The sequence below is a fragment of the Glycine soja genome, chromosome 4 (genome assembly GCF_004193775.1).
Source record: "Glycine soja cultivar W05 chromosome 4, ASM419377v2, whole genome shotgun sequence".
In the NCBI taxonomy this organism is placed as follows: Eukaryota; Viridiplantae; Streptophyta; class Magnoliopsida; order Fabales; family Fabaceae; genus Glycine; species Glycine soja.
The window spans coordinates 46,044,581-46,071,052 of record NC_041005.1 but is presented as its reverse complement, the minus strand read 5'-3'; the positions used below and the strand labels follow the sequence as shown (position 1 = coordinate 46,071,052).

The window sequence follows — 26,472 nt, the reverse complement described above, 5'->3', positions numbered from 1 at the left end:
AAGCTGATTCGGCTTCCCTTTCCTCCTCCCATCTCCATACTCACTAAGACTAAATGAGAAATCACCCATTCCTCATGGCTTAAATAATACCAACTCCAAATTTAGACAAAAATGAAAAAGAAAAACTAAAAGAGATCCTGTTGTCAAGAGATCAGTCCCTAAAATCAATGCTTCCACTTCGAGAGCTGCTGCCATTACGACTATGTAAGGAGATACCTCTCATGTGGCCAGACAAATTAGAACCATCCTTGTTCTCCTGAAAAAACCTCTCCCTCTCAATGTGCTTTGCAGGTGGGGTGGAATTGCCACTGGATGAGGAACCTCCCCATTCTGTTTCGACCGAGGAGGTGGTATCACAACAGGTGAAGATTGGGAATCAGCTTCTCGAGATGGCGGGATCACAACTGGTGGAGAACGAGTATCAACTTCTCGGGATGGTGACTCTATTGAGAGTGGGTGGTCGTATTAGTGGACTCTCTCTAAGCAAACCCAAACGAGGGATGTCGGTTTCAGTGTCCTCATCTTCAGGCCCTTGCACAAGCCTTTCCCTTCCCGCCAGTAATCTGCAAGGGATTAGACATACAGATATGAAATTTCTTTCTGAAAATTTAGTATTATCCTTCGTTACAAAAGGGTAATAAATTGAATTCCAAAAACAGGGAAGGCACACCTTTGGACTAACTGTTCAGGCTCCTCCTCTTCCTCCTCATGGTCAAATCGAGTGGTGGTCATTGTAACTCTGCCAGCAAGAAGGTCATCATGTTTTGCAAGAACTTTCTGAAGTTGCTCATTCAATTCAATTGCTCGAGAAATTATCCTTTCATCCCTACAAAAGACCAATGCATAACCAATTTAAGGAACAAATTAACCATACAATACTAATAAATGCCTGTGTTGTGCTTGTGCATCTGCAAATACATAAATATTAGGGAAAATTGCAAGAAAAGAATTTTTGTTAAAAGTAATTCCAGTTTAGGTATAATTAATTTCTCAACCCGTCAAATATGTTCAAATTCTAATTACTGAGTAACCATTTGTTGACATATTTGTTAAAAAAATTAAAAAGTTTTTATCATGACTACATCTCTTGTGCTTGTCTCATAAAGTGTACATGCATGTGTACATCTAAGATTCTGCCTTGCCCTTCTCCTTAGAAAATAAGAAGAACATAAAAACCAAATTTATACTTTTCTAGAACCTGCAAGGATCTTACCATGCTACTGGTGCTTTGGGAGGTAGTGAATCTCCAAGTTTCACAAACCCAAAATAGTTCTTGTTATTCAATACTAGAATTCATCCTCTTTTATAGAAGAGACAACCCTAAACAAGGAAGCTAAATCTTAACGGAAAAAATCCTGTCTAAAGCAAAGAAACTGGGTAATGGAATGAATGAGACTAAATAACAGAAATAAATCCTAACAGATCCTATCTAATTGTATCAGAATTGAATTCTATTAATTAGATTCTATCTAATTATCAGCTTTCTTGCCTTGACCTCAGGGGTCTAACAGATCAACACCTAAAATCTACCGAGTATATATTATTAAACAAAGCCTACATAGTTTTCTTTTCAGGGATTGCCAATTTGAAAAGAATGCGTATCAAAGCAAATTTCTTAGAGCTACCAACAGACTATAAGAAAAGGAATTGGACATCCACCCTCTGATCTGAATCATCTCAAGTCTACAAAGGAGAAAAAAGGAAATTGTATAGACAAAAAATAAGAAAAGAAAATTTTCAAGTAGCCTTACCGAGAAGCCATCACAACATGCATAACCCTTTGTTCTTGAAAAGAACATTGTTCTACAAGGTCAAGGGTGAATTCATCCCTTGCTCCCTGAAAATAAACCATTTATAAAGCAAAAGTTAGAATGTAACTATTTACAGATTCTATAACTAACTCTCGGCACTCACCTGAGGATTTTGAGCATCAACAGCATCAAGGACCTCTTTTAGTACTTCTAATGCATTGCTAGCCTTTTGAATAATGCTGCAAGATACAATTAGATGAAAAGGAAGATTTGAACAAATAATTTCAGAATGAACTTATAAAGGAAATTAAGAAAAAAAAATCAACCCTAAAATAGATTTTGAAACTGTCTCTCATCATTCATTTCATTTGATAAAAAACAAATTGTATTTGGCTAAATCTTATTATCCCAGTTGCCATCCTCTAACCAAAGCAAATAATTCTTCTTACCATAATAAAATCATTTAGATTAGAGTTGTCTAGCAAAGGGTTTCTACAGATCCTGTCAATCACTATTAGAGTATCTTACTCTTCTCTTTGTATTTTGGTTTGCACAGCTGTGTTTGTACAGCTCTCACTTCTGTTTGGTTAGTTCACAGTTAACCATGATGGATTAACTGCTGTAGTTAGTTTTCTGTTGATCTCTATATACAGAGAGATGCAAACTGTTGTAACTAATTTTTCACATTCCGAATCAATAACAGAAACTCAACATGGTATCATAGAGCTTCAGGTTTCGATCTAGAAGAAGAATCTCTGATATTTTCTCTTTTTCCGAGCTTTGCTCGATTCTCTTCTCCTTTCTGAGCCTTTCACTCTACTGAGTTGATTTTTCTGGGCCTTTTGCTCGATTCAATCTGTTTTTCCCAATTTTTGTGGTGCGATTGAGTTTTTCCTTACGATCAGAGTTCATCACAAGATGTTTCTGCATTGATTCCGATTCTGTTTGGTTCGTTTTTCCTGCTTTGCGATTCTGTTCTTTGCTTGTGCGATTGTATTTTCTGTTTCCGCGTGTGGTGTTTGGCTGTTTTTCTTCGTTCACTCATGGCTACACCTGTTACTGGTGGTGGTGGTGACCCCAATCCACCGCACAGCGGTGCTGTGCCACCTGTGCATCCTGTTCCAGTGAACACCAATCTAAATCACATCATTACTGAAAAGCTTGATTCGACAAATTATCTGTTTTGGAAGTCGCAGGTGGAACCTATAATTCATGGTTATAATTTGCTTCATTTTATTCATGAGGTTCAGATTCCGCAAAGGTTTGCCACCATTGAAGATGCAAATGCTGGCAGAGTCACTGAAGTGTTCAGACTTTGGGATCAACAAGATCAATTATTGCTTTCCTGGCTGCATTCCACAATTTCAGCACCTATTCTTCGAATGTTCGTCAAATGCAAGTCTTTATAGGCCCGGTGATTAGGTCGACACTATTTTTCCACAATAATCAGAATTAGATGAAATCTCTAAACAATTAATCACATTATTAATGAATTTAAGTATCATTGAATAAATTATCATATTAATTTATTTTTAACAAAATAAAATATTATAATTAATTATAGACCGTCTTTCTATTTAAGTAAGAGTAAACCAAGTATATGTATTACAACTTAAGATAGAAATAAAAATTGGAAATGTCATACCAAAAGTTGAGATCAATACTACAAAATGATGGAAAAATAAATGAAAATGTCATGTCCAGGAAATAAATGGGATGGCTAAAATGGATAAAGAGATAGGAGTTTTTAAATGGTAAAATCTCATTTCTTCTTCTTTTTGGGCCTCTAAAACACCTCACTCTGTCCAAGATTCTTACGGTTTCCTGTGCTTTTTTCATAATGTGCTTTTACTTTGTTTTTGTATAAGGATAAAAGTCAATGCAAATAAAAACTTTTTTTCCCATCATAATACTAGAATTAGGATTGAGGAAGGCAAGCAAGGGACCAGGGAATCAATTAAGGCACACAAGAGTTCTCCAAATGCAACATGATTAGGCCCGCATACATGCGTCGTTTATAGTTTTTTCTCTTTTCTTTATTTTTTTGTCCAATTATATAATAAAATAAAAATAAGAAGAAATTAAAAAATAAAAAATATATATTATTTTGTCAAGTTTTTATGATTTTTTGTAAAAAGTTGTAATAGATATTTAACATAAGACATTTATAATTAGGAAAAAAATATCCATGTATTATCTTTTAAATGAAACACTTAGTAGAATACAAAGACTTTGACCCAAATTTTATCCTAAAAAATTATATAAAATTAGGAAGATATATCTTTATTAAAGAGGAGTTGTCAAACAATAATTGATTTTTCATATAAAAAAGGTAAAAAAAAAATGATATCACACGTTGCAAAAATAGTTTGAGAACTTCACATTACAAGAAATTTCGAAAATAGACTGTTTAAAAACTTCAATTGAGGCCATTAGATAACTTGAACTTCAAGAATGTTCTGGTAGCTATTGAGATGAATTTGAGATATCAAATAATTGTGAATTAAAAAAATATTGAGTTTCTTAACTTCTTATCTATAACAATAGATAAAAGAAATACAATTTCCTAATTTCCTTTTAGTCTCCACATTTTCGTATACATTTATGTCCCTCAGTTTTACTCTTGTTTGTTACTCTTTTTTTAACTACAACAATAATATGTGTATTAATTAAAGGATAAAATGAAGAAAAGACACCAAGTGAAACCCGATAAAAAAAAATAATTGCATACATTTACTAACAAATCTTGCTTTAAATTTCGTTGCACGTTAACTGCTCTCACTCTTCTTGCATATGTCTCCCTCCTTCCCCTCCTGGTTGCATTTCTCCACGCAACGTCCTTAATGCAAGTAGAAATATTTTAAACAGTTAGTAACATGATAGTTTGTTACTTTTGCTCATGTCAAGATAGTACAAAACAGGAGAAAAAAATATCATGCAATGATAAAGATGATGCGACACATCTTCTAGATGAGTGTACAAATTTTACAAATTGTAAAGAAATGTTATATTTGTTTCAACTTCTATTTCTATAAATAATGATATCAAACGTGCGAAGGTGTTGAACATGGGAACTGGGTATAAACTTAATAAGCAATTTTTATCACAATTCTCATAACAAAGTCTTAATTATGTTTTCGATTGATGGTAGTCATTTATTATATGTTCCTTACTTTTGGCGTTGGTACTGGCCGGGCTCTTTGGCTGTAGAGAAAGAAAAAAAACTAAAAAATAGAAGAATATAAAATATAATAATGAATCGAAATCAAATAAAAAAAGATTAGATAAAAAATAAGATAAAAAAAGTTTTTTTTTTCAAATTCCATTTTTTTTCTCTTCTTGTATATATCAAATAACAAATAAAATAATTTTATTTTTCAACTGGGAGAGATGGTTGAGTGACTAAAGAGTCAGATTGCTAATTTGTTGTACAAATTTTAATGTTAATATGCTCAGTGGTGAATGAAACTGAAATAATTTGGGTGATGAGAGACCTCCTAAGAAAAATAAAGAAAGGAAGATTGAAAATTAAGTGGGTGGATGATTAGTTTGTCAACTAGAAGTTTTTCATTGTTCTCCATCTCTCCCTGTATCTTCTCGTTCTTGTACACCTACTGATTACTAAGACAAACATAGTACATGTGTGTGTCTTGTTAATAAATCCCTGTGAATCTCAGTTTCTCATTTTTTTTATTGGTTTACAAGACTTTCTCAAAACTACTTGGTTGAAATTATAAGAAATTAAGAATTATATTTAATACCCTTCACCCTTATATTTTTGTGTCGTGATGCATGTTTAGCAAAATATGATATTTGAAGTGATAAAGAAAACAAGAATTCTTTATTTATATCATGATCTTATTATATTCTTATTAAATGGGAAAAACATCATTTATTAGTTTATTTAATCATTTATACTTATATCATCAAAACTATAATTAAATAATGTTGGATGTCGATAATGAATAGAAACAACAATAAATTCTACAAAACTAAAAAAAATAATTGAAACACAACATAATTTTAAATCAACTTTTAAGAAAGAATTTTTTTAATTTTAAAATTGAAACAAGATAAAAAAAACTACCTCTTCATCTAATCCAGTTTCATTTATTAGTTTATTTAATCATTTATACTTATATTATCAAAACTATAATTAAATAATGTTGGATGTCGATAATGAATAGAAACAACAATAAATTCTACAAAACTAAAAAAAAATTGAAACACAACATAATTTTAAATCAACTTTTAAGAAAGAATTTTTTTAATTTTATTTAAAAATTAAAAATTATTATTTTAATTTTAAAATTGAAACAAGATAAAAAAAACTACCTCTTCATCTAATCCAGTTTCAAAATTTCTTTTCTTTTTTTTAAACTAAATAAATTTTAAAACGGCAAATCGATGATTGTGGAAGTGAGTAACCCACCATTTTTGCTAAATGAAAAATATTTTTAAAAGAAAAAGCAAATTTAAAGTATTGAATTCTTTTTAGAATTATGATAAATTTTAGAAAAATAAAAGCAGAATTATTTTTTTAATTTTTTATTTGTATTAAAAAAATTAATAAATTTTAGAAAACTAAAAGTAGGAAAAAATAACACTGTGGAAACGCCACATAACTATAAACCTAATTTTAAAAATGGCTTTTTATAATTTTAAAATCAACAATAAAAAATAATTTTAAAATCATTTATTCTTTAAAAGTAAAAATTATGATTTTAAAAATTCTCATATTCCAAGAAAAGGAAATAAAAAAACAAATCTTAATATAAAGAAAACACAGTAGTGAAATAGAAATCCAGATGCACAAGACACGATAACGCCTATGTTTCCGCTAGTATTAATAAAGGGGCCTAAGTTTATGATATAGCTCCATGGCATCCTTACATCCGTCGCCAAATGAAATAGTTTTGATTGAGAAATAAAGAGAAACAATTAAATTAAATTTGAGTGTTGGAGACAGGCTTCCTACTTAAGAGTAAACAAAGTACATGCATTACAACTTTAGGTAAAGATAAGCTTTAGGTAAAGATAAGAAGAATATAAGATAGAAATAAAAATTGGAGAAGATGTCATACCAAAAGTTGAGATCAATACTACAAAATGATGGAAAATCAATGAGAATGTCATGTCCAGGAAATAAATGGGATAGCTAAAATGGATAAAGACAATGAAGGTTATTTATGATCGCAAAGTACGAGCAAAGGCAAATTTTATAGTATTGACACATGTTCGACTATATCTATACTCATGAATAGAAAAAGATATGACAAGATACAAAATGATTATATGAGGAAATATTGGTATAAAACTGATTGAAGGAAAGATGTCGAAAAATTGATTAAGGTAGTTTGGACATGTAAAAGAAGGATCACTAGAAGCATCTATGAGGGTAGATTGCATGATTTTTAGTCATATGAGAAAGGGTAAATAAACTAAGAAGGACATTAAAGGAAATTGTTAAAAGGGATTTCATGATATATATCGCTAAAAATTTGGTCTTTAATTGAGCTAAATGCCTTGTTATCCATGTAATTGACTCACGTAGTAAGATAAGGTGATTTGTTATCCATATAGTCAACCACACATAACGAGATAAGGCTTTTGTTGCTGTAAAGATCTTTTACCTTTCATTTACTATGATACAATGTTATGCGTTTGTGCAAAATTGAGGTAGGATATCTTGGATTTGAAATTTTTTTACAGTGTTACAAATACTCAACATTTCTTTATAATTATGAAGTACAAAACTAACAAAAGACAAGCATGTTGAAAAGATGATGAAAATAAACTCATGAACAAACAGTTGTATGACAAGGTACCATAATCACTCTGAGTCACAGACTCGCATGACATTACTTGAAGAAAATCTTGTATGAACTACTTTGAAGTAATGAAAAGCTGATGGTTTTCATTATCATGATTAAGACACCCAGTTTTCATTATCATCAATAACCAGAAGCAATTTGTTAAACTCTACATTTATGCCAAAAATTATCAACTAAGCTAACAAAAATACCGGTTTTATGAATTTGAACAAGATTTAACAACTGTACAAATAGAAGCAAATTAGTGGTGTAAACATCAATTCCAGAGCAGAATATAATTCCAATAGAGTTGAACTACATCCATAGAAGAGAGTACCCTCTACTAGAATCAAAATATGAAACATCCCTAACACTATTTTTATATTTTTCGCCTGCCTCTTATTATCCTATGCAATATAATCAGTTGACAATAAAGTATGTTAGATCTAATCACTAGTCTGGTCAAGTTTGGGGACATCTAATTCAGTGAATCAAGTCTCTCATAAAATCTATCCAGGTCTTCAAAGCTAAACCAATCTTTTTTCATCTGCAGCATGTCAATGTCAAACATAACTGAATCAAAATGCATGTTTTAATAAATACATTTCAAGAACAGCAAATGAGATAACTTACAAAGTAAGGATATCCCTCCATGCTAAAATTATCAGGTGCATGCTCCAAAAACAAATTAATGAAATAGAGGATGAAAAATCCACATTCATTACCATCTCTTTGTTGTGGCACCTACAGTAATTTGTTTTTTCTTCAATCTTAGGTTAACCAGGGATGAAAATCATAGAAAGGGTGATAATTACCTTGGGCACCAAAAAAGGAATTTGAGATACAAGATGCTTAGCCTCAGGTCTGTCCTCTGTTTTATAAATATCTAATACAAATCTGAAAATGAACATAAAAAGCTTGCATGTCTTAAACACTCCACAACTGGACAATAATGTCTGATCAAAATAAATAGATATTGTTGAGGAATGACACACCTTCTAATCTCGGGTTCGAGCCGTCTAGGATTGGTCATTTCAAGAGAATCCAGCAACAACATGCATCGTGATTTGGTGGTTGATTCCAAGCTTTCACCAAAATGGCACAGGATCAAAAGGCTCCAATGACCCCTACAACATTGGGATTTCAAAGTATGCATTCCATGTATTAATATTTGACAAATAAAGAAATGGCTCTTTGGCGATAAAGGAAATTGAGTGCATTTACCAGCAGACTATAGGAACAAAAACATATGACTTGGAGAAAATAGGTTCCTTTTTAATCCAAGTAAGCACCTTGTCTTTAGATGGAGCGGCCCTGTAAAGACTAAACCATAAGCTGTCAAAGCATGTAAAGTGCCTCAACCTATCTCCTGAGAAAATCTTCCATATTTTCCTGCCAGAAAAATTATGTTTAGAAACAAGGCCTCAATTTTGAAGTTGCTCCTTTCACATCATAAGTCATTAGACTGTAACTCACTTCAAGTAAATATCAAAATCTCCACTGTTTAGCTTTTCTTTGGGTCTAGAAAGTGCTTCCTTCAGTGTAGAAAGCACTTCCTTAGGTGTAGAAAGTGCTTTATTGGGTCTAGAAAGAGCTTCCTTGAGTGTAGAAAGTGCTTTATTGGATCTAGAAATTGTTTCCTTCGATTTAGAAAGCACTACCTTGGGTGTAGAAAGTGCTTCCTTGCCATTGAATTTACTCTTCCTCTTTGTTCGCAATCGCTGGGGAACATTGCTCCAAAAATCACTTTCCATCACATCTTTTAAAACCTTTGTTTTCTTGTTTCTCCATCCTAAGTTGATTTTTCTTTCTTGCTTCACAGAAACAACTGAGAAGTACAATGACGGGTCTCAAAACACCATCATGCCATAGTTTTGAACCCCCAATACCCACATAACCACATTAAACACAAATTTTACTAAACCACCCCCACAATTTTTCCAAAATAAGAAAAGAACAAAACCAATGTTCAAACGTAAGAAAACGCAAACTAACCAATCAAACCTAGAAATTCACAGTCATGGTCCCACAACAACAATTAAGCCACGCATATAACGTACCTAACAAATATACAAGTTCACAAAATAAAACTAAGGGTGATGTTGTTCGTAACCACTAAAAACATAAACAATTACGCCCCCATTTTACACATTTTTTTGTTACAGAGACAAGGGCACAACGCACAACTCTATTATGCTAAACTTCTGGCGTTGTGTACAACTCTAGGACACAGTGACATGTTTTGCAAGAAAAACAAACCGATGACATGGCTCGCAAACTATGATTATACAAACAGCAACATAATATGTCGTAAAAATGGGAGGGGAGGGGGGAATAGAAACCCTTGCGAAGTTGAAGAACTAACCTTGGGTGTCACTGAGTTTGCTAGTGTTCATTGATGCTGAGCGCAGTTTCTTCTTCTACTATTGCTGTTGTTATGCAGAGTGTGTTACTCACCTCAATGTTGAGAATAACGTTCCAGAATTAGAAAGGAGTAACCAGGTAAATAGGGTAGCGCTCTGAGCACTGAGTGTTTGCTTGGGGAATGGATTCGATGCAATCGGCATAACACGCAAGCATACGGTTGAGTAAACTGGAACCGTGGGATGATGATCCCATTGCTCACGTTTTCAGTGGCTTTCCTAATCTGATTTATCGATAGTGAATCTAGGGCCGTTTAATCTTGATCGAACGCTCGGATTTAAGTGATTGCTGAGTGCCTGATCTTGTGACAACACACAAAGACCAAACTTGATCCATTTGCTTGGGCGGGTAGGACAAATTCACTTTTTTATATAGTTAAAAATTGTGACAAAAAGAAACATAAAAAAAAACTGTGACAAAAAACGGTTAATTATTTTTTTGTCTTTTTTTTATATTGAGAAGGTTTGAAACAGAAGGAAAATATTAAAAGTTTATAAACCATGCTTGCTTACAAGTCTTTTTTGTTTGTTTGTAAATTGGCCTTATAAGTTGCATTAGTCATTTTACGAATTTTGAATTTAATAGGGTTACATCTATCCTTTCGAACTTAGTTAATCTTTATTTACATTATTTAAAGAAATAAAAAATATTTTCAATAAATTTTAGAAAATGGGAGGTCTTTTCATGTTGGCCCTTCCATACTATTTTTGAATAATTTTATTCATTTGTATTTTTACCTTTTCTATCATTTCATAATATTTTCTAAATTCTTTATTTATTTATTTTTTAATAATTTATAAATATATTTTATAATAATAAATAACAAGTTATTTATATTTTATAATTTATAATCTTTTGATATATTTACAATCATTTGATATATTAATTATTTCTTAAACTTATATGTTTTGTATTTATATTAACTTATATTACTAAATAAATATAAATATATAAATGTAAATGTATATATACAATATACTATAATTTTACGCACAGGAAATTGATCTCGTATTCGATTACGCACCATGAGGACGGTGGCGTTGTTGACAATGCAGGGAGGGATTCGTCAAAGATGGAGGCAAAGAGGCAAATCTTTGGAGGCAAAGTCGACACTGCAGACAAGGTTGAGGGCAAAGTAACACGTGCTACATCAAGGGTGGGTGTGTAGGGGAGCATTGACATCAACCTCGTCCCCTTGTGAGAATATATACAATCCTAAAATATACAATTTCTTACGAAAACAAGGACCCCATAAAACATTAAATTAATAGAGTAGCAGAAATAATTAGCAGTTTAGCATGATATAGAATTTGTATTCTGGGCTAGAATCCATCCACAATAGCTAGAAGCATCACTAATCCCCATTTAAGTGGGGAATTTTAATGGTCACTTTGGATGCATCAGAAGGAAGAACAGGACCTGCCTTGAGTGAATTTCTTACTGACTCCAATGCTCGGGAAGTTTGAAGAGCCATCTCAACATGGAGCTGTATACATGTCATAGCCATCTATACAACAACAACAACAAAAGCCATCTATAGTTTAAAAAAAATAATATTTGGAACAGGAAATTAACAGGAGTTAAACCAAACAATAGAAGGGTGATAAGGGGACAAGGGGCCTTTGCAAAGCTCTACAGCGGAATAAAAAAGAACAGTAAAATTCCTAGGATAATAACAAGCTATCTGGGTTAATATTTTAAAAGCTCATATATTGTCATGAATCATTAAAATAAATATGAAAATAGAAGTCCACAATGAGACCAAGTGATGTATCATGACATACGATTAAGTAACTGTAACTATATTTGTAACCTTATCACCATTAAATAACTCTAGACCAATCCATAGAAATCTAAACCTTTTTATATGAACAGAGTACAAGCAGAGATATTTGAAAAGCTTGTAAGAAAAGGGAGACAATACAAGGATTCTAAACCTCTTTGAAGCTTCAAATTTTCTTTTGCTTACCGTATAGCATTCTTTATCTGTGTCCGACTCGGCTACATCAAGTGCCCATGTGCGAATCCATTCAAGGCCAGTTGAAATTTCAACATTTCCTTCGAGTAAGGCAGATGAAATGTAAGTAGGATGAAGGGCAACCAATACACATGCAGCTGCAAAAAGGACGGCTCTTCTCACATATGCTTCACGGTGATGGCATACCTCTCTGCATGAGTTAAAAAGCAAAGCAACAAGTTTTCCGCATTAGCACACTAGCAAAAACAACAAAGTAGCAAGAGGAAATATAAACATATACAACCAATAGGACACCGAATTATCAATTCCATTAGCACACACAAGTAACACACTTTGAGGGGGTGATTAAGATTTTAGAATATGTCAATCCTCATAGGGTTTGCAATTAAATAGACAACTAATGTCTTATAACCAGTACCTGGATCTTAACATATTCAGGAGGGAAGGAGCCAGTACAGAAGCTTCTGGATGCATGGCTACAGATTTCATACAGACCCCAAGCATATAAATGAGTTTCCCCAAGACAATAAAATCCCTGCCAAGCAAGTCCACACCATGCCTTTTTTTATCATATCCCTCCATGGCAGGAAGCATGAATGCAGCAGCATACATGGGAAACTTATTATGAGAATACTCCATCTGGTTTTGTTGTGCGGGAGATTGTAGGCTCCACTGGCGTGTTTTCCCTTTCTTGATCTGATTGGGTTTTGTGGGAAGTTCCCTCTCATAGCTATTTGACCAATTCAAAAAAGAGCCAGTACCTGAGATCTCTTTCCAGGAACCAGCTCCAGGAGTCCCTGTGCTGCTAGGTAGGAACCAAGGTCGGGTATCTGAAACAACTGAAATAAGGGAACTAATCTGATGTTTGGGTTTCATAATTTTTGATTCAGCAAGCTCCTGAGCTGCTTCAGTCATGACATCTAGTATCATAATGCGCTGACTGATATCTACATTAGGTGAATACAGAAGCTTGTTTAGTGTCTCAAGTGATTCAAATGGGCAGGTGACTGCTAAGGCAACTAATGATCTTTGTCTTTTGTCTTCAGTTGATTCTTCTGCACCTTCTAAAGCTATATCAGAGCAACGAACCTGAACAAGAGTTCTGGTCAGATCCCTTGCTGCATGTTTTAGTTCGTCTGGGGATGCTCTTATGAGCTTTTCAGCTACATCAATAGCCCTTTCCACCTGCAGTAAAATTCAAAAAATTTATAAAACATCAAATTTCAGCAGAAAAGCAGAATCTCAAGAGAGGACTACAAACTGGTTTTTAAATAGCTCAGTCTAAAGTCTAAACCGAAAATATAATACTTGGTAATCGCAGTAAGTGTTGAAACACTTAATTAATAACCAATTAATATTTTTCTCACAAGAAATCAAATAACATTAAGCATAGACATGGCAGATGATCAAAACAAAATTAAAAAGTGTTTTGAGAGAAAATTACAAACCCCATCGGCATCATCGGATTTTCTAAGAGCTGCAACTACATCAGCCAACTGTGAAATTTTTCTTTTCAAATCTGAGTCATCATCTGACAAATCATACGGCTGTAAAGATGAATCATTTGAAGAATATGAATTCTCACTTGCACTGTCATCAACATCCTCATGATTATCGTCTGATTCAAGATTCAGTGATGCTAGATCAATAATCTCATCTGGATCAAGCCCATTAAAGTCCAATAACTTCTTTCTGCCCTTTACATTAATACTTTTCTCTTTATTGGAAGGGGAATCAAAGTCCCTCTCTGGACCTGACACAGTAGATATTTTTGTCCCCTCAACACTTTTTCCTCCACAATTTGAGGCAGCCAGATTCCCTTTCTTGGGGATAGTGAATCCAAATTCCCAATCAATTGTCTCCCCGCTGCAGCTATCCTCAAGGTACAGAGGATTCTTTGGATCAATAGTTTTAGACAATGCCAAAGCAACACTGCTAGCCATTTTTCTAACTAAATAATTAGGACTCTCCAGCCTACCTGAAACAATCACACAAAATTGGAAGTCAACAACTCATTCTTCAAGTAGGAATGGTAACCCATTTTTAATCAGATTTACAAGACTACTGAGTGGGTGTTAAAGTATATGCACAGTTAAACAGTAGCTTCTAAGCTGAGTTTATTTTCATCCAGCTGTCAGTTAGTTATACTGAGTTGTTGACAATCAGAATTAGGATTTTGTTTTGTAAAATTTACCATTGAGATTTAATAATATCAAAAATCATTTTCAGTTTTAAGTCCTCTCTATTTTCTCTCTGCTCTCACTTTCTCTTTCTATTTTCCTATATTTTCTCACACTTTCTATTCATAATTGATAGTTGAGATCGCTCTGAGTAGGAGTTGGATGGAGATTGAAATGGACCCACAGAAAAGGAATTCATCAAAGCAGTGACATTTTTAATGCAAATTATTCTATCTTGTTTTACAATATAAAATTTTCTTGATGAATATATAACACAATGATGAAAATCCAGTAACATGCCTTATTGGAATTTATTCATGCGTACTAGACTACTATTAGCAAATATGAAAACGTTTAAGTGATATTTTAAACTATTGATTGTTAAATTCTTATTGGAATTTATTCGTGCTTACTAGACTACTAGTACCACTTGAATACTGGAGAAATATCCTTAATTCAACTTAATTTCTTAAACAGCAAAAAAATTGCTAATATTGACACATTTGACTTGACTGAAAGCAGGACCACAGAATAAAACTGGAAGTTCAAGTGGAACCATTCCCTATCCAGAACACATATATCGTTTCCAGATGTAACACATCCATTGGGTAGGGCCTGTTATTTAAAGTATTCTGAAGGTTTAAGGTAGGCATCATGCAATAGTTCCAATCCCACATAATCCCTCTTTCCTTATTATCAAGACACCCAACAATTAAGTAAATGATAATTACAGCTAACTCCTTGAAGGATAAAGTGCATGGCATTCTTCATCCCATCCAATTCCTCCTTCGACATTGTCTCCAGAGAAAGGCCTAGGGCAGCAGATATGTCTGAGATAAATTTAGGAAAAATAAATAAATAATCACAATAATAAAGATGGCATCGGATCCAGTGAATGAGATTGTTATGATTATAATGCAGCAATTTACATCAAATAGGGTGTGAGCCTTGACACAACAGTAAGGTAACTTCATGCACTAAGCCACCATTTTTTAAAATTCACATCCAGAAGCTATGTACTCTATTCCACATGCTTTTCACTCAGTACATTAGTACAATTAAAAAGGATACAAACTTGTTGCTCAATAGGTGCTGTTTGCACAAATTCTTTCTTAGACCATACTGAGAGCAGGCGTTGGACAGTATTCAAAATCCCAGGGTGATTATGTCCTGATAATGAGGTACCAGGTGGGCATTCATGAACAGCAAATTGAAGGATCCATTTCAGGCAGCTAATAGGGAATACTTTCCATAGCAGGAATTTGTCAACAAACATAGACCTGAGGAGTTGCCATGGGAACATAGCAAAACAAAGGGACATAAGCATATATAAAGTAATAGTAATACGGGAATTTCATTACAGTTTCTATTTAAAAAATAAAAAAAGGCAAAAAGTGCTTATGATGGTGATGGTGTAACACCCCAATATTTATCTTCTATAAAATTATGTAAATAAATAGTGAAAATGTGTTTTATATAATTATTTTGATAAATAATATTTTAGTGTAAAGGATGTCATAGAATGTATGCCTATATAAACCATGTTGTGTGCACATAGTAGTCAACAGTGGGAAATAGCAGCTAGACGGAGGTTTAACCCCCAAGTGTGACAAAAAATCACCGTGTAGTGGTTTCATGACTGTAGCAGTCATGACTATATTCCAGTGCAAAAAACCTCTTTTCTGGCCCTAAAGTGGAGTCGTTTTGGTGCTTCTGTTTTACGGGGGCAATCTTGAAATTTTGTCCCCCTTTTTCATTTAATCATACAGAGTCAGAAACCCTATTTCCCACCGTAACTTAACTTGCACAAACACTGAAACCCCACTCTTCTCTCCAACGAAAGCCCACCTTTCTCCAGCAACAATGCGGCATTGCATTTTTTCTGGCCATTTTCAGCAAACTCATATCTGCTGAGGTTGCGCAGCCCTGTTCTGACCTGTACAGACATCTCAGTATCAAACAGATCTTTTACCTCTCTGTTCTAACCTCTACTCTCTTGTTCTTCTAAGTTCTATTCTACCCTATATTTTATTTTATTTTTCTAATGTTATCTTCCTAGTTGAAGGACAGTAACGGCTTCATCCACTCAACCACAGGGGTCTACACCAACCACTGCCTCCACCTCAGCATCAGTCTCTTTCTTGTACACTGACATGTGCATTTAATTCTCAAAATTTTGACTTTTGATCATTAATTATGAATGTCTTTGTATCTTAAAACTTCAAAACAGTGGTCATCCCACTACCCACTTTGGAGTCAGCCACTCCGTATTGCTATTTGGAATTGACTACTATGTTGTGTGCATCATGTCACAAAGACCAAATGTCAATAATAACCAATAACATGGGAGCTGCAATTTCTATTTCTTTAAAATCAAATGGAGCATTATTTTCAGATCATCCATGAACAAACGCAAAATAAACTAATATTTTCACTCACCTGACAGAAGGCTGAAGCTTAAAAATTCGATGGAATAACAACCACAACACCCAATACGCTTGAACATCATCAGCATCTTGAGTAGCTAACTTATGCAAAATCAGCTCAGAGATTCTTTCCACGGTATAAGGATCACTGATGGATTCCATTATTCTCGACCAAAATACCGTGTCTGGTTTTGACTCAAACAATTCATTAGTAACTGAATCATTATGTGATGATAAGAGGCTGTTGACAAGCCTAAAAACTTCTGGAATTAATTCACTAGTTAGGAGATCTACAAGAAAAGAGATTGAATCAGGAAACAATTTTTATCATACTAAACAGATAGTCTAGACAAAAATCAATTATAATTCACAACACTAATGGCATAGGATTAGAGTCATAACTGCAGGTTACCAACTTCATTATCCCATTCAGCAACGTAGTTGTATAGTATTTTCCATTAAGTATAGGATAAGAGTTATAAGACAGTTAAATTCAACATAATGGTTCCAGTTTCTCAAACCATGGTTATTAATCCCACAAATCATGGTGGGGAGTGGCCAACCCTAAAAATGCTGTAGCAAGATGGCCGCTATACCAATGGTTAAAAATACAAAATAGTCAACTTATACTATGCAAATATAAATGCTCAAAAAATAAAATAAAAAATACCTAAAATGACATTCATAATTAATAATTAAACCTCATTGTATAAAGGAGATTGGGGGGGGCACAATAACATAACCATGAAGTGTGAAGAAAGAACATAACACGTGCACACACACACACACAAGGAAAAAAAAAAGGGTCAGCTAAGGTGCCCCTATTTTTTTTTGTCAGAACAGAAAACCCCTATATTTCTGATGTAAAACAATGGAAAATACCCAAAATAATGGGTTTGATAACTCAAAAAACAGGGGGTAAAGGGACTTTATCACTGCAACTAGATAGCACCCACAACTGCTGTAATTTTCCATACAACCAGGGGCGGAGCTAGAACATTTTTACTGAGGGTGCCAAATATAAAAATAAAAAATAAATTATAAATTTAAAATTAATATATTAAATTTAATTAATAATTAAAAGATTCATAATAATTAATCAAGTTTAATGGCTATGCATGATAACATAAGACAGTTTTATTCTGACATTCAATCATAAATCATCGTTTGTATGACTTTTAAAGTAGTTATTATAAAAGTCAACAAACATATCATATATGGTGGGTTGCATTATATGATTGCATAAATTATTTTACACTATCACTGCATAACCCTTTTTTTCTTACAAAAATTATAATTATATAAATTAAATAAAAGATACAAGACTATAGGAAAGAAAATATTACTAAATTATAGGAATTGAAGATTATATGCTGTTTTGAAAGGTATATCCATCTTGAATAATAAGAGAGAGAAAATACAAGATGCAATGAGAAAAGTAATAAGAACAGAGAGATTAAAAAAAGAAAATAAAATATAGAAGTTATAAGAAATAAAAGTACATAAAATTAACATTGAAAATTAAGTACATAAAATAGTTCATACATGTGCGTGTAAGAATTTTTTCTTTAGGATAGTTTTATAAATAAGTATGCATGTATGTATAATTTTTTTGAGGCAATCGTAGAAACCTTGCAGTGGTTTGAGGCAATGACATCCTGCTCCATCACTATAGCATTCATAACTATGTCACAAAACAGTGTTTTTAAATATAAGAAATAGTAAATTTTTTTTTTTTGCTCAGCATATAAGAAATAGTACTTAGTAGTTAGTGCATCTCTATTCCAATAGAGAAGACCTACATCCATCAAAACAATGAGATACCTAACCACTGAGTCATCTATCTTTAAAACAAAAATACCAAACCAGACTCTTGTGCGAATTTTATTTGTTATGAGCAGTATAAATCATGAATTGCTATTGTTATATATGATTACATTGATGCTGACAAGATTAAAACAGTTATGGTCGGTCCATGCTTTAGCAATTCAGTAAGATATCTATTCTTAAATAGGACACAAACAAAATTAATATATTCTGCTTTCAAAATCCTAGCATCCAACATAAAGAACCTTTTAGAAGTGTTGCTTAACATGGACTCACATCAGTGTCAAATTATTCATCAAAGATTATGTTGAATGTTGAATATTTCTTTTGTATTTTAGCTTTGTTTGGTAGCTTAATCTGTAAGCCTTATTCAGAAGGCAGCAGTGAGATGTCACTGTCATCTCTCCTCTCTCTTTTTTGTATCCTATATATATGTAACATTTTGAATCTAATAAAGCTGAGAGAGAAAGTGAGGTTTTGACTCCTCCTCACCTTCATTTCAAGTTGGCATCAGAGCAGGTGTCATCCGCCGTCGCCCGCCGCCGTCTGCCGCCGCTGCCGCCACTTTCCGGCGGCCATTTCTCCGGCGAAGCCAGGGTTAGGCTCGCCTTGGGAAGCGCGAGCCAGCCGGCCAACTCGCGTCGGCAACGGAGCAGCCACGCGCCGCCGTCCCGGCGCCGGAATCGCGCCGCGCCTCCGCCGTTCTCTTGGTCGGCTTCTCCTGAGTCCGTTCCAGCCCTCAGTTTCCAGTTTCGTCACCTGGAACGCTACAGCCCTATTCTCTCCACCTTTTTGCTCCCTTAGGGTTTCACCTTGTGGGTCAAAATGGCTTCCCCTGGACCTGTTTTCTCCTTCTCCGGGACTCCAACCATCACAGCTGCTAAACTCAATTGGAAAAATTACCCCTCATGGTCTACTTCCGTAGAACTTTGGTTTCTTGGTCAAGGACACCATGACCACTTGGAGAAAGCTTCCGATTCTGTTTCAAGTGACAAAAGAGCCGAATGGGAGAAGCTTGATTATCAACTGTGTGTTGTGTTATGGCAATCAGTTGAGCCGGATATTTTGGATATCCTTAGATCATTTAAAACGTGTCGTTCCTTTTGGAAGAAGGCTCAAGAAATTTTTGCCAATGATATTCAGAGCTTATTTGATGCAACCATGAAGGTTACAGCCCTCAAGCAAACCAGCCATGACATGATTGCTCATGTGGGTAAGGCTCGGGCTGCCGTGGAAGAGCTGAGAAAGTTTCTTGTGGCTGATTCATTAGAAGAAGTGAACAGGAAACTGGACAAGTTTTACATGGTCCTTATCCTGAGAAGCTTACACTCAGACTTTGATCATGTTCGTGATCAAGTACTCGCTGGGGATCAGGTTCCATCCATGGATTCTCTCATCACTAGGCTTCTCCGTGTGCCTCACTTATCGAAGGATGAAAATCCTACTGATAGTGTGGAGACGTCAGCAATGGTTGCATCACGTGGTAGAGGGGGCGGTCGCAACAGCAGAGGAGGCCGCAATGGAAGGGGTGGACGTCCTCATTGCACCTACTGCAAGAGGATGGGTCACACCCAAGAGAATTGTTATTCGTTGCATGGGTTTCCTGACAAGGTTGCACAGGTTTCTAGATCAGAGATAGCAGAGTCTAAGTTCTCTGATGAGGAGTATCAGGAGTATTTGAAGCTCAAATCCGAGAGACCCAGCAACCAAGCTCAATCCTCATCTGTACCATGTTTTTCAACAGCTTGTATCTCTCAATCAATTGAAGGTCCTAGTCCTTGGATACTCGACTCAGGTGCCTCTGACCATATTTCTGGTAATAAGTCTTCCTTTTCATCCTTTTCCTTACCAAAAATTCCTCACCTCGTCACTGTAGCTAATGGCTCCAAGGTTGCGTCTCAAGGAAGTGGTCAAGTTTCATTGTCTCCTTCCTTGAAATTAAACTCTGTTTTATTCCTTCCGCAGTGTCCCTATAATTTAATCTCACTAAGTCAATTAACTCGTTCGTTAAATTGTTCAGTAACCTTTACTGCTAATTCTTTTGTTATTCAGGAACATGGGACGGGGCGACTGATTGGAGAAGGACATGAATCACGAGGACTTTACTATTTGGAATCCAGTCCACCTGGGTCTTGTTTTGCAATCTCAAAACCCAAACTTTTGCATGATCGTCTAGGACACCCAAGTTTATCAAAATTGAAGATGATGGTCCCTAGTCTTAAGAATCTTCGAGTCTTAGATTGTGAGTCTTGTCAACTAGGAAAACATGTCAGGTCGTCATTTCCTCAAACTGTACAAAGATGTAACTCGGCTTTCTCTACCATTCATTCTGATATTTGGGGACCAAGTCGTGTTACATCTTTTGGTTTTCGATATTTTGTAACCTTCATTGATGAATTCTCCAGATGTACTTGGGTTTATTTAATGAAAGACAGATCTGAACTTTTGCATATATTTGTGTCATTCTACAATGAAATTGAGAATCAATTTGGAAAAACAATTAAAATTTTCAGAAGTGATAATGCTAAAGAGTATTTCTCTCATGATCTTTCTTCTTTTCTGTCTTCCAAAGGTATTCTACATCAATCCACATGTCCTCACACACCACAACAAAATGGTATTGCAGAAAGGAAGAATCGTCATCTTCTTGAAACTGCACGCTCCCTAATGCTAAATTCGAATGTTCCGATACATCATTGGGGAGATGCGGTGCTTACTGCTTGTTTCCTAATAAATCGGATGCCTTCTTCTTCTCTTGAAAACCAAATTCCTCACTCACTTGTCTTTCCTCATGATCCTTTATTTCATGTCTCTCCTAAAGTGTTTGGTTGTACCTGTTTTGTTCATGATTTGTCTCCTGGTTTAGACAAACTCTCTGCTAGGTCAGTCAAATGTGTCTTCCTGGGTTATTCTCGTCTTCAAAAGGGTTACAAATGCTACTCTCCAACCATGAGACGATACTACATGTCTGCAGATGTAACCTTCTTTGAAGACACACCTTTCTTTTCACCCTCCGTGGACCATTCTTCATCTCTTCAGGAAGTTCTTCCTATTCCTTCTCCTTATCCCCTAGATAACTCAGGCCAAAATGTCAGTATTGTTCCATCTTCCTCACCAAATTCACCTGAAGTCATCTTACCACCTCTGACTACAGATCAACACAGGACAAGGCAGATTGGATCTCCAGTACCTGAAGCCTCTCCTAGTGATTCTCGTCCTTCTTCAACCAGTCCTCCACTCATGGATCCGCCCTCTCCTTCCACTTCTTCTCCTCATTCTGATTCACATTGGCCCATTGCCATCAGAAAAGGTACTCGTTCTACTCGTAATCCTCATCCTATTTATAATTTCTTAAGCTATCACCGTTTGTCTCCTTCATACAGTTCCTTTGTTTGTTCATTGTCTTCCCTTGCCATTCCTTCCACTGTCCGTGAGGCACTTGATCATCCTGGCTGGAGACAGGCTATGATTGATGAAATGCAGGCCCTTGAAAATAATGGTACTTGGGAGCTTGTTCCTCTTCCCCCTGGTAAGACCCCTGTGGGTTGTAGGTGGGTCTACACTGTTAAAGTTGGGCCCACTGGTGAGGTTGATCGGCTTAAGGCTCGTTTGGTAGCTAAAGGCTACACACAGGTATATGGCATTGATTACTGTGATACTTTCTCTCCTGTCGCCAAACTCACCACTGTTCGTCTGTTTCTTGCTATGGCTGCTATTCGTCACTGGCCCCTCCATCAGCTTGATATTAAGAATGCCTTTCTCCACGGTGATCTTGAGGAAGATATTTATATGGAGCAACCACCTGGGTTTGTTGCTCAGGGGGAGTATGGCCTTGTGTGTAAGCTTCATCGATCTCTCTATGGGTTGAAGCAATCTCCTCGTGCTTGGTTAGGTAAATTTAGTCATGTTGTTCACATGTTTGGACTGAAACGAAGTGAAGCTGATCACTCTGTATTTTATTGTCATACATCTCCTGGAAAATGTGTTTATCTAATGGTCTATGTTGATGATATAGTGATTACAGGGAATGATGCTACTAAGATCAGCCAGCTAAAAGAGCATCTATTCAGTCATTTTCAGACCAAAGATTTGGGATCTTTGAAGTATTTCCTTGGTATTGAAGTGGCTCAATCAGGAGATGATGTTGTGATCTCTCAGAGGAAGTATGCCCTTGATATTTTAGAAGAAACAGGTATGCAAAATTGTAGACCTGTTGAAAGTCCTATGGATCCTAATTTGAAGCTCATGGCAGATCAAAGTGAAGTTTATCCTGACCCCGAGAGATATAGGAGGCTTGTGGGAAAACTCATTTACCTTACCATCACTAGACCTGATATCTCCTTTGCTGTGGGAGTGGTTAGCCAATTTATGCAAAATCCTCATTTGGACCATTGGAATGCTGTCATGCGTATTTTGAGGTATATTAAGAGAGCTCCTGGACAAGGGTTGTTGTATGAAGACAAAGGTAATACGCAATTATCAGGATATTGTGATGCTGATTGGGCTGGCTGTCCCATGGATAGGAGGTCTACATCAGGCTATTGTGTCTTCATTGGAGGAAATCTTGTTTCTTGGAAAAGCAAGAAACAGACGGTTGTAGCTCGGTCTAGTGCAGAAGCTGAATATCGATCGATGGCTATGGTTACTTGTGAACTCATGTGGATTAAACAATTTCTGCAAGAATTGAGGTTTTGTGAAGAGTTGCAAATGAAGTTGTATTGTGATAATCATGCTGCTCTTCATATTGCCTCAAACCCAGTCTTTCATGAAAGGACTAAGCATATAGAGATTGATTGTCATTTCATTCGAGAGAAGCTTCTGTCCAAGGAGATTGTCACTGAGTTCATTGGTTCTAATGACCAGCCAGCGGATATTTTGACTAAGTCCCTAAGAGGACCCAGAATTCAGACTATATGTTCCAAGCTTGGTGCATATGATTTATATGCTCCAGCTTGAGGGGGAGTGTTGAATGTTGAATATTTCTTTTGTATTTTAGCTTTGTTTGGTAGCTTAATCTGTAAGCCTTATTCAGAAGGCAACAGTGAGATGTCACTGTCATCTCTCCTCTCTCTTTTTTGTATCCTATATATATGTAACATTTTGAATCTAATAAAGCTGAGAGAGAAAGTGAGGTTTTGATTCCTCCTCACCTTCATTTCAAGTGATTACAATTGGGAGTTTGGGACTGCATGAGAGACGAGAGTTTTACTTGGGTTACATTTAAGTCAGGACACTACTCACATGTTGGTTGGGACTTGGAGGGTCACTCCAGGCTCATGGCCAATTGGCATCACGTTGTGTCCAAGGAACCTAGATACAACCTCTAGGTAGTATCTTTTACTATATAGGTGAGGAATCAAGATGTCAAACAGTTTAATAGGAGGCTACAAGCTTACAGTAGTCCATAACCACATGTCACTGCACTTACAACAATGCATTTCAAACCGTTAAAACCTTGGTATTGATGAAAATTTCACATTCATAATTGATTCACTAGCTTCTTTTCAGTTGTGTCAAACAACCCATGGACAAATGTTGCAAATAAGAAACTAAATAGCATGCCTTCTGCAAGCTATAACCCATGTGACACTTATCATCTTCTGAAAGCTATAACCTTAATAACAAGTGCAACATGCCTTTTTCTCCACAAAATGGTACGGCAATTGCAACATATTGTGGCTCCGAAGTTGTTATTTATTTATTTATTTATAAAGAAAAAAAGGAGTTGGGTTAACAGAAGACAAAGATTGATATGGAGAAAATGCGATCTATTCCACAAATTCTGATAGTTAATGCAAAGCAATTTAATGATACTAGCTAGTATATGTAGTTTTAAAAAAAAAATATAACTGTTCCAGTGTCAGAATTTCTAGTTACCAGCAGAGCCACGGCGACAAATGCGAGAAAACATTTCCCCTACAAATAACAGTGCACCATTTTTGTCCATTTCATCCATGTCTACATTGTCTAGCAAAATTGTCTCTCTTTCTTCTGCCAGGGAGAGTAGTTGGACAACAATCTGCTTGAAGAACACACTAAACACTCTCGGTGAAAAAAATACATGAGTGTTTACAGAGGAACTCAGAACCATAATGATATTCAATCAACGGAACCTATAAACTATCTAGATGAAGAAAGGAAAAAGGAGGATACTGTGATGACAATGAAGCCATGGAGTTCATCCTTGCTTTATCAGGAATAGATGCAACAATCTGTGCCACCATAGATACATCCATCTTGATCTGTACATCTGTAACGCTTTTCAATTTAGAAGAACCACCAAACTCTCTCGCCAACTGGAGCGCCCCATTATTTTCAAGCAAGCACAGTACAAGCAATCTGTAATAAATGCTGGAATCAGAATAAGGCGACATTTGGTAGGGGAGAAGTTTTTTCATGCCCGGAAATCAAAGAGTTACGCATATTTTACCTATTATTTTAATTGTTTACCACATTATATAATTTATAAAGAATAACATGATGTTTTTACTATAGTAAAAGAAAAATTAAACTCGGAAAAGTAAGATTCCCAACTCCTCCCATGGGAAAGTTTTCGTGGGAAATTGATTAAGAAACATCCTTTCCCAAGAATGTTATTTTTTTAAAATGCATACAAGACATTGGAAACTAAGTTTCCCAACCTATGATTCCCAGGAAATCAAAAACTTCTCTCCTACCAAACACCCCCTAAGTTCTTCCCAACATTAAATTAAATTGGCTTGTTACTTCACACCAAATTAAGCACAAGCATGTCGATAACTTTTAAGTCTAAAGAAACTGCATTCAAGGCATTGTGCAATACGAACATCCATACCTTTCAGAATTAGAGAGGACAGCATTAACATCAAGACCATCACTCGAACTCAGCTGGAGAAAAGGAACCAAAATCTGCAGCACCTCAGTGACCAATCCACGAACAAAGAAAACATCATAAACGTACTTCTGTGCCGAGAAGGGAAAACAACCCAACCAGTTCGAGGCAACATCTGTAGGAAGTCCCACATTACATGAAAAAACAGGAAAAGCAAAACGCAATACTACTTTTTCGAAACTTAAAATTTGGAGTGGAAACAAAAACCTTTAAACTGCAAGTAATGATGAAATACATAACCCCATAAAAACATTACCAAGTAATAGAAACCTAGCCAATGTAGGAAAAGCAGCTCCTCGATAAAACACACGCCACCAAGCATGTCGTTTTTCCGCAGAAGGAACTTGGACCTGAAAACGGCAAAAGAAGAAACATGAAATATCGAAGGTGCAATTACAACGGTGAATTACAATACTAAAACGACTACAAACAAACCTTGTCTCCGTAACTCTGATCAATGCTATCTGCACCGTTGGACACATTCATACAAAATCAAATTCAAAATCTTCTTTGAAACAAGTGAAATAGTGCATGATCGTTCCCAGTGAAGAATTTGATTGAAATTAGGGCAAAAAGGAACGAACCTGAGAGGAGAGAAGGGTCAAAGGGGAAAAGAATAGTGGCTAAGGAATGAAGCGCGCAAATGACTTGATCGACGTGCTTCGCATTCTTTATAGCCGAAATCACTTCGGCAACCCTGCTAACTACCTCACCTTCCAATTCTCTCTTCCCTAAACCCTCCTCCATCGGCGCCACTCTGCTTCCTTCCGCCACCAGTTTGCACACAGCTTCTGGCACTTCCGAGATGACTCGGCTCTGCTTGAAACTTTGGGGACGGATGAACGGCGTCGTTTAAGAGTAAATAAGTCATTTAGCCCCTGAAGTGTAATTTATGGGTGGTTTGGTAGTAGAAAAGAAAAAAGAATGGAATAAATATTTAAAATAAAGTAGAGAAAAAGTGGTGCTCAAACTTTGAATTTTTTTTATTTTTTTTTCTCTTATTTCTCCACAACCAAACATAGCAAGTTAAGTTCTTGAATGTGCAAATGTGACTATTAATTATGTGATAATTGACTGTAGATAATATATACACATGAATGATAAATGATGGTTCAGTTATTGTTAATTTGGTCATTGATTGAAATGTCACAAGTACATTGTCAACTATCACGTAGGCATATAATATGTTTTCGTGGCACATT

The 26,472-nt window shown here is 35.4% G+C and overlaps 3 protein-coding genes across 5 annotated transcripts; all 3 read right to left on the bottom strand.

The window, feature by feature from the left end:
* Positions 1–139: 139 nt before the first annotated feature.
* Positions 140–3,130, bottom strand: LOC114409922 (TOM1-like protein 5). The gene is made up of 5 exons (XM_028373593.1): positions 2,201–3,130; positions 1,915–1,990; positions 1,752–1,837; positions 671–826; positions 140–563 (listed from the first exon to the last, which is right to left on the bottom strand). Exons 1-5 carry the CDS (start codon positions 2,212–2,214, stop codon positions 422–424), a joined length of 474 nt encoding a protein of 157 aa, XP_028229394.1. The 5' UTR covers positions 2,215–3,130; the 3' UTR covers positions 140–421.
* A 4,629-nt stretch (positions 3,131–7,759) lies between these two features.
* On the bottom strand, positions 7,760–10,259 carry LOC114409921 (probable ubiquitin-like-specific protease 2A). 3 transcript variants are annotated; one of them, XM_028373591.1, is made up of 7 exons: positions 9,930–10,248; positions 9,041–9,392; positions 8,789–8,956; positions 8,560–8,691; positions 8,380–8,461; positions 8,198–8,308; positions 7,760–8,111 (listed from the first exon to the last, which is right to left on the bottom strand). In XM_028373591.1, exons 1-7 carry the CDS (start codon positions 9,958–9,960, stop codon positions 8,043–8,045), a joined length of 945 nt encoding a protein of 314 aa, XP_028229392.1. In that variant the 5' UTR covers positions 9,961–10,248; the 3' UTR covers positions 7,760–8,042. The 3 variants fall into 3 exon arrangements, 2 of the variants coding, with proteins under 2 accessions (XP_028229392.1, XP_028229393.1); XR_003666243.1 differs by having other exon boundaries at positions 8,096–8,111; positions 8,198–8,294; positions 9,930–10,259; XM_028373592.1 differs by lacking the exon at positions 8,198–8,308 and having other exon boundaries at positions 9,930–10,259.
* An 802-nt stretch (positions 10,260–11,061) lies between these two features.
* On the bottom strand, positions 11,062–26,143 carry LOC114409920 (telomere length regulation protein TEL2 homolog). Its single transcript, XM_028373588.1, has 13 exons — positions 25,855–26,143; positions 25,706–25,734; positions 25,527–25,620; positions 25,214–25,385; positions 24,553–24,738; positions 24,277–24,434; positions 16,586–16,862; positions 15,218–15,426; positions 14,878–14,976; positions 13,415–13,944; positions 12,385–13,151; positions 11,958–12,156; positions 11,062–11,495 (listed from the first exon to the last, which is right to left on the bottom strand). The coding sequence occupies exons 1-13, from the start codon at positions 26,015–26,017 to the stop codon at positions 11,343–11,345; spliced, it is 3,036 nt and encodes a 1,011-aa protein (XP_028229389.1). The 5' UTR covers positions 26,018–26,143; the 3' UTR covers positions 11,062–11,342.
* Positions 26,144–26,472: the final 329 nt, after the last annotated feature.

Excerpts from the sequence above, each read along its gene's own strand:
- LOC114409922 (XM_028373593.1), bottom strand. Across the intron at positions 1,838-1,914 it reads TTGATGCTCAAAATCCTCAG|GGAGCAAGGGATGAATTCAC; the intron begins GTGAGTGCCGAG and ends GTTTATTTTCAG. Across the intron at positions 564-670 it reads CCTGAACAGTTAGTCCAAAG|ATTACTGGCGGGAAGGGAAA; the intron begins GTGTGCCTTCCC and ends AATCCCTTGCAG.
- LOC114409921 (XM_028373591.1), bottom strand. The coding sequence starts at position 9,960 with ATGAACACTAGCAAACTCAGTGACACCCAAG. Across the intron at positions 8,957-9,040 it reads GATTTTGATATTTACTTGAA|GAAAATATGGAAGATTTTCT; the intron begins GTGAGTTACAGT and ends TTTTTCTGGCAG. Across the intron at positions 8,112-8,197 it reads TGGAGGGATATCCTTACTTT|ATGAAAAAAGATTGGTTTAG; the intron begins GTAAGTTATCTC and ends GACATGCTGCAG.
- LOC114409920 (XM_028373588.1), bottom strand. The coding sequence starts at position 26,017 with ATGGAGGAGGGTTTAGGGAAGAGAGAATTGGAAGGTGAGGTAGTTAGC. Across the intron at positions 24,739-25,213 it reads GTCCTCTCTAATTCTGAAAG|ATTGCTTGTACTGTGCTTGC; the intron begins GTATGGATGTTC and ends CATTTATTACAG. Across the intron at positions 13,945-14,877 it reads TATCCTTCAAGGAGTTAGCT|GTAGGCTGGAGAGTCCTAAT; the intron begins GTAATTATCATT and ends TGATTGTTTCAG.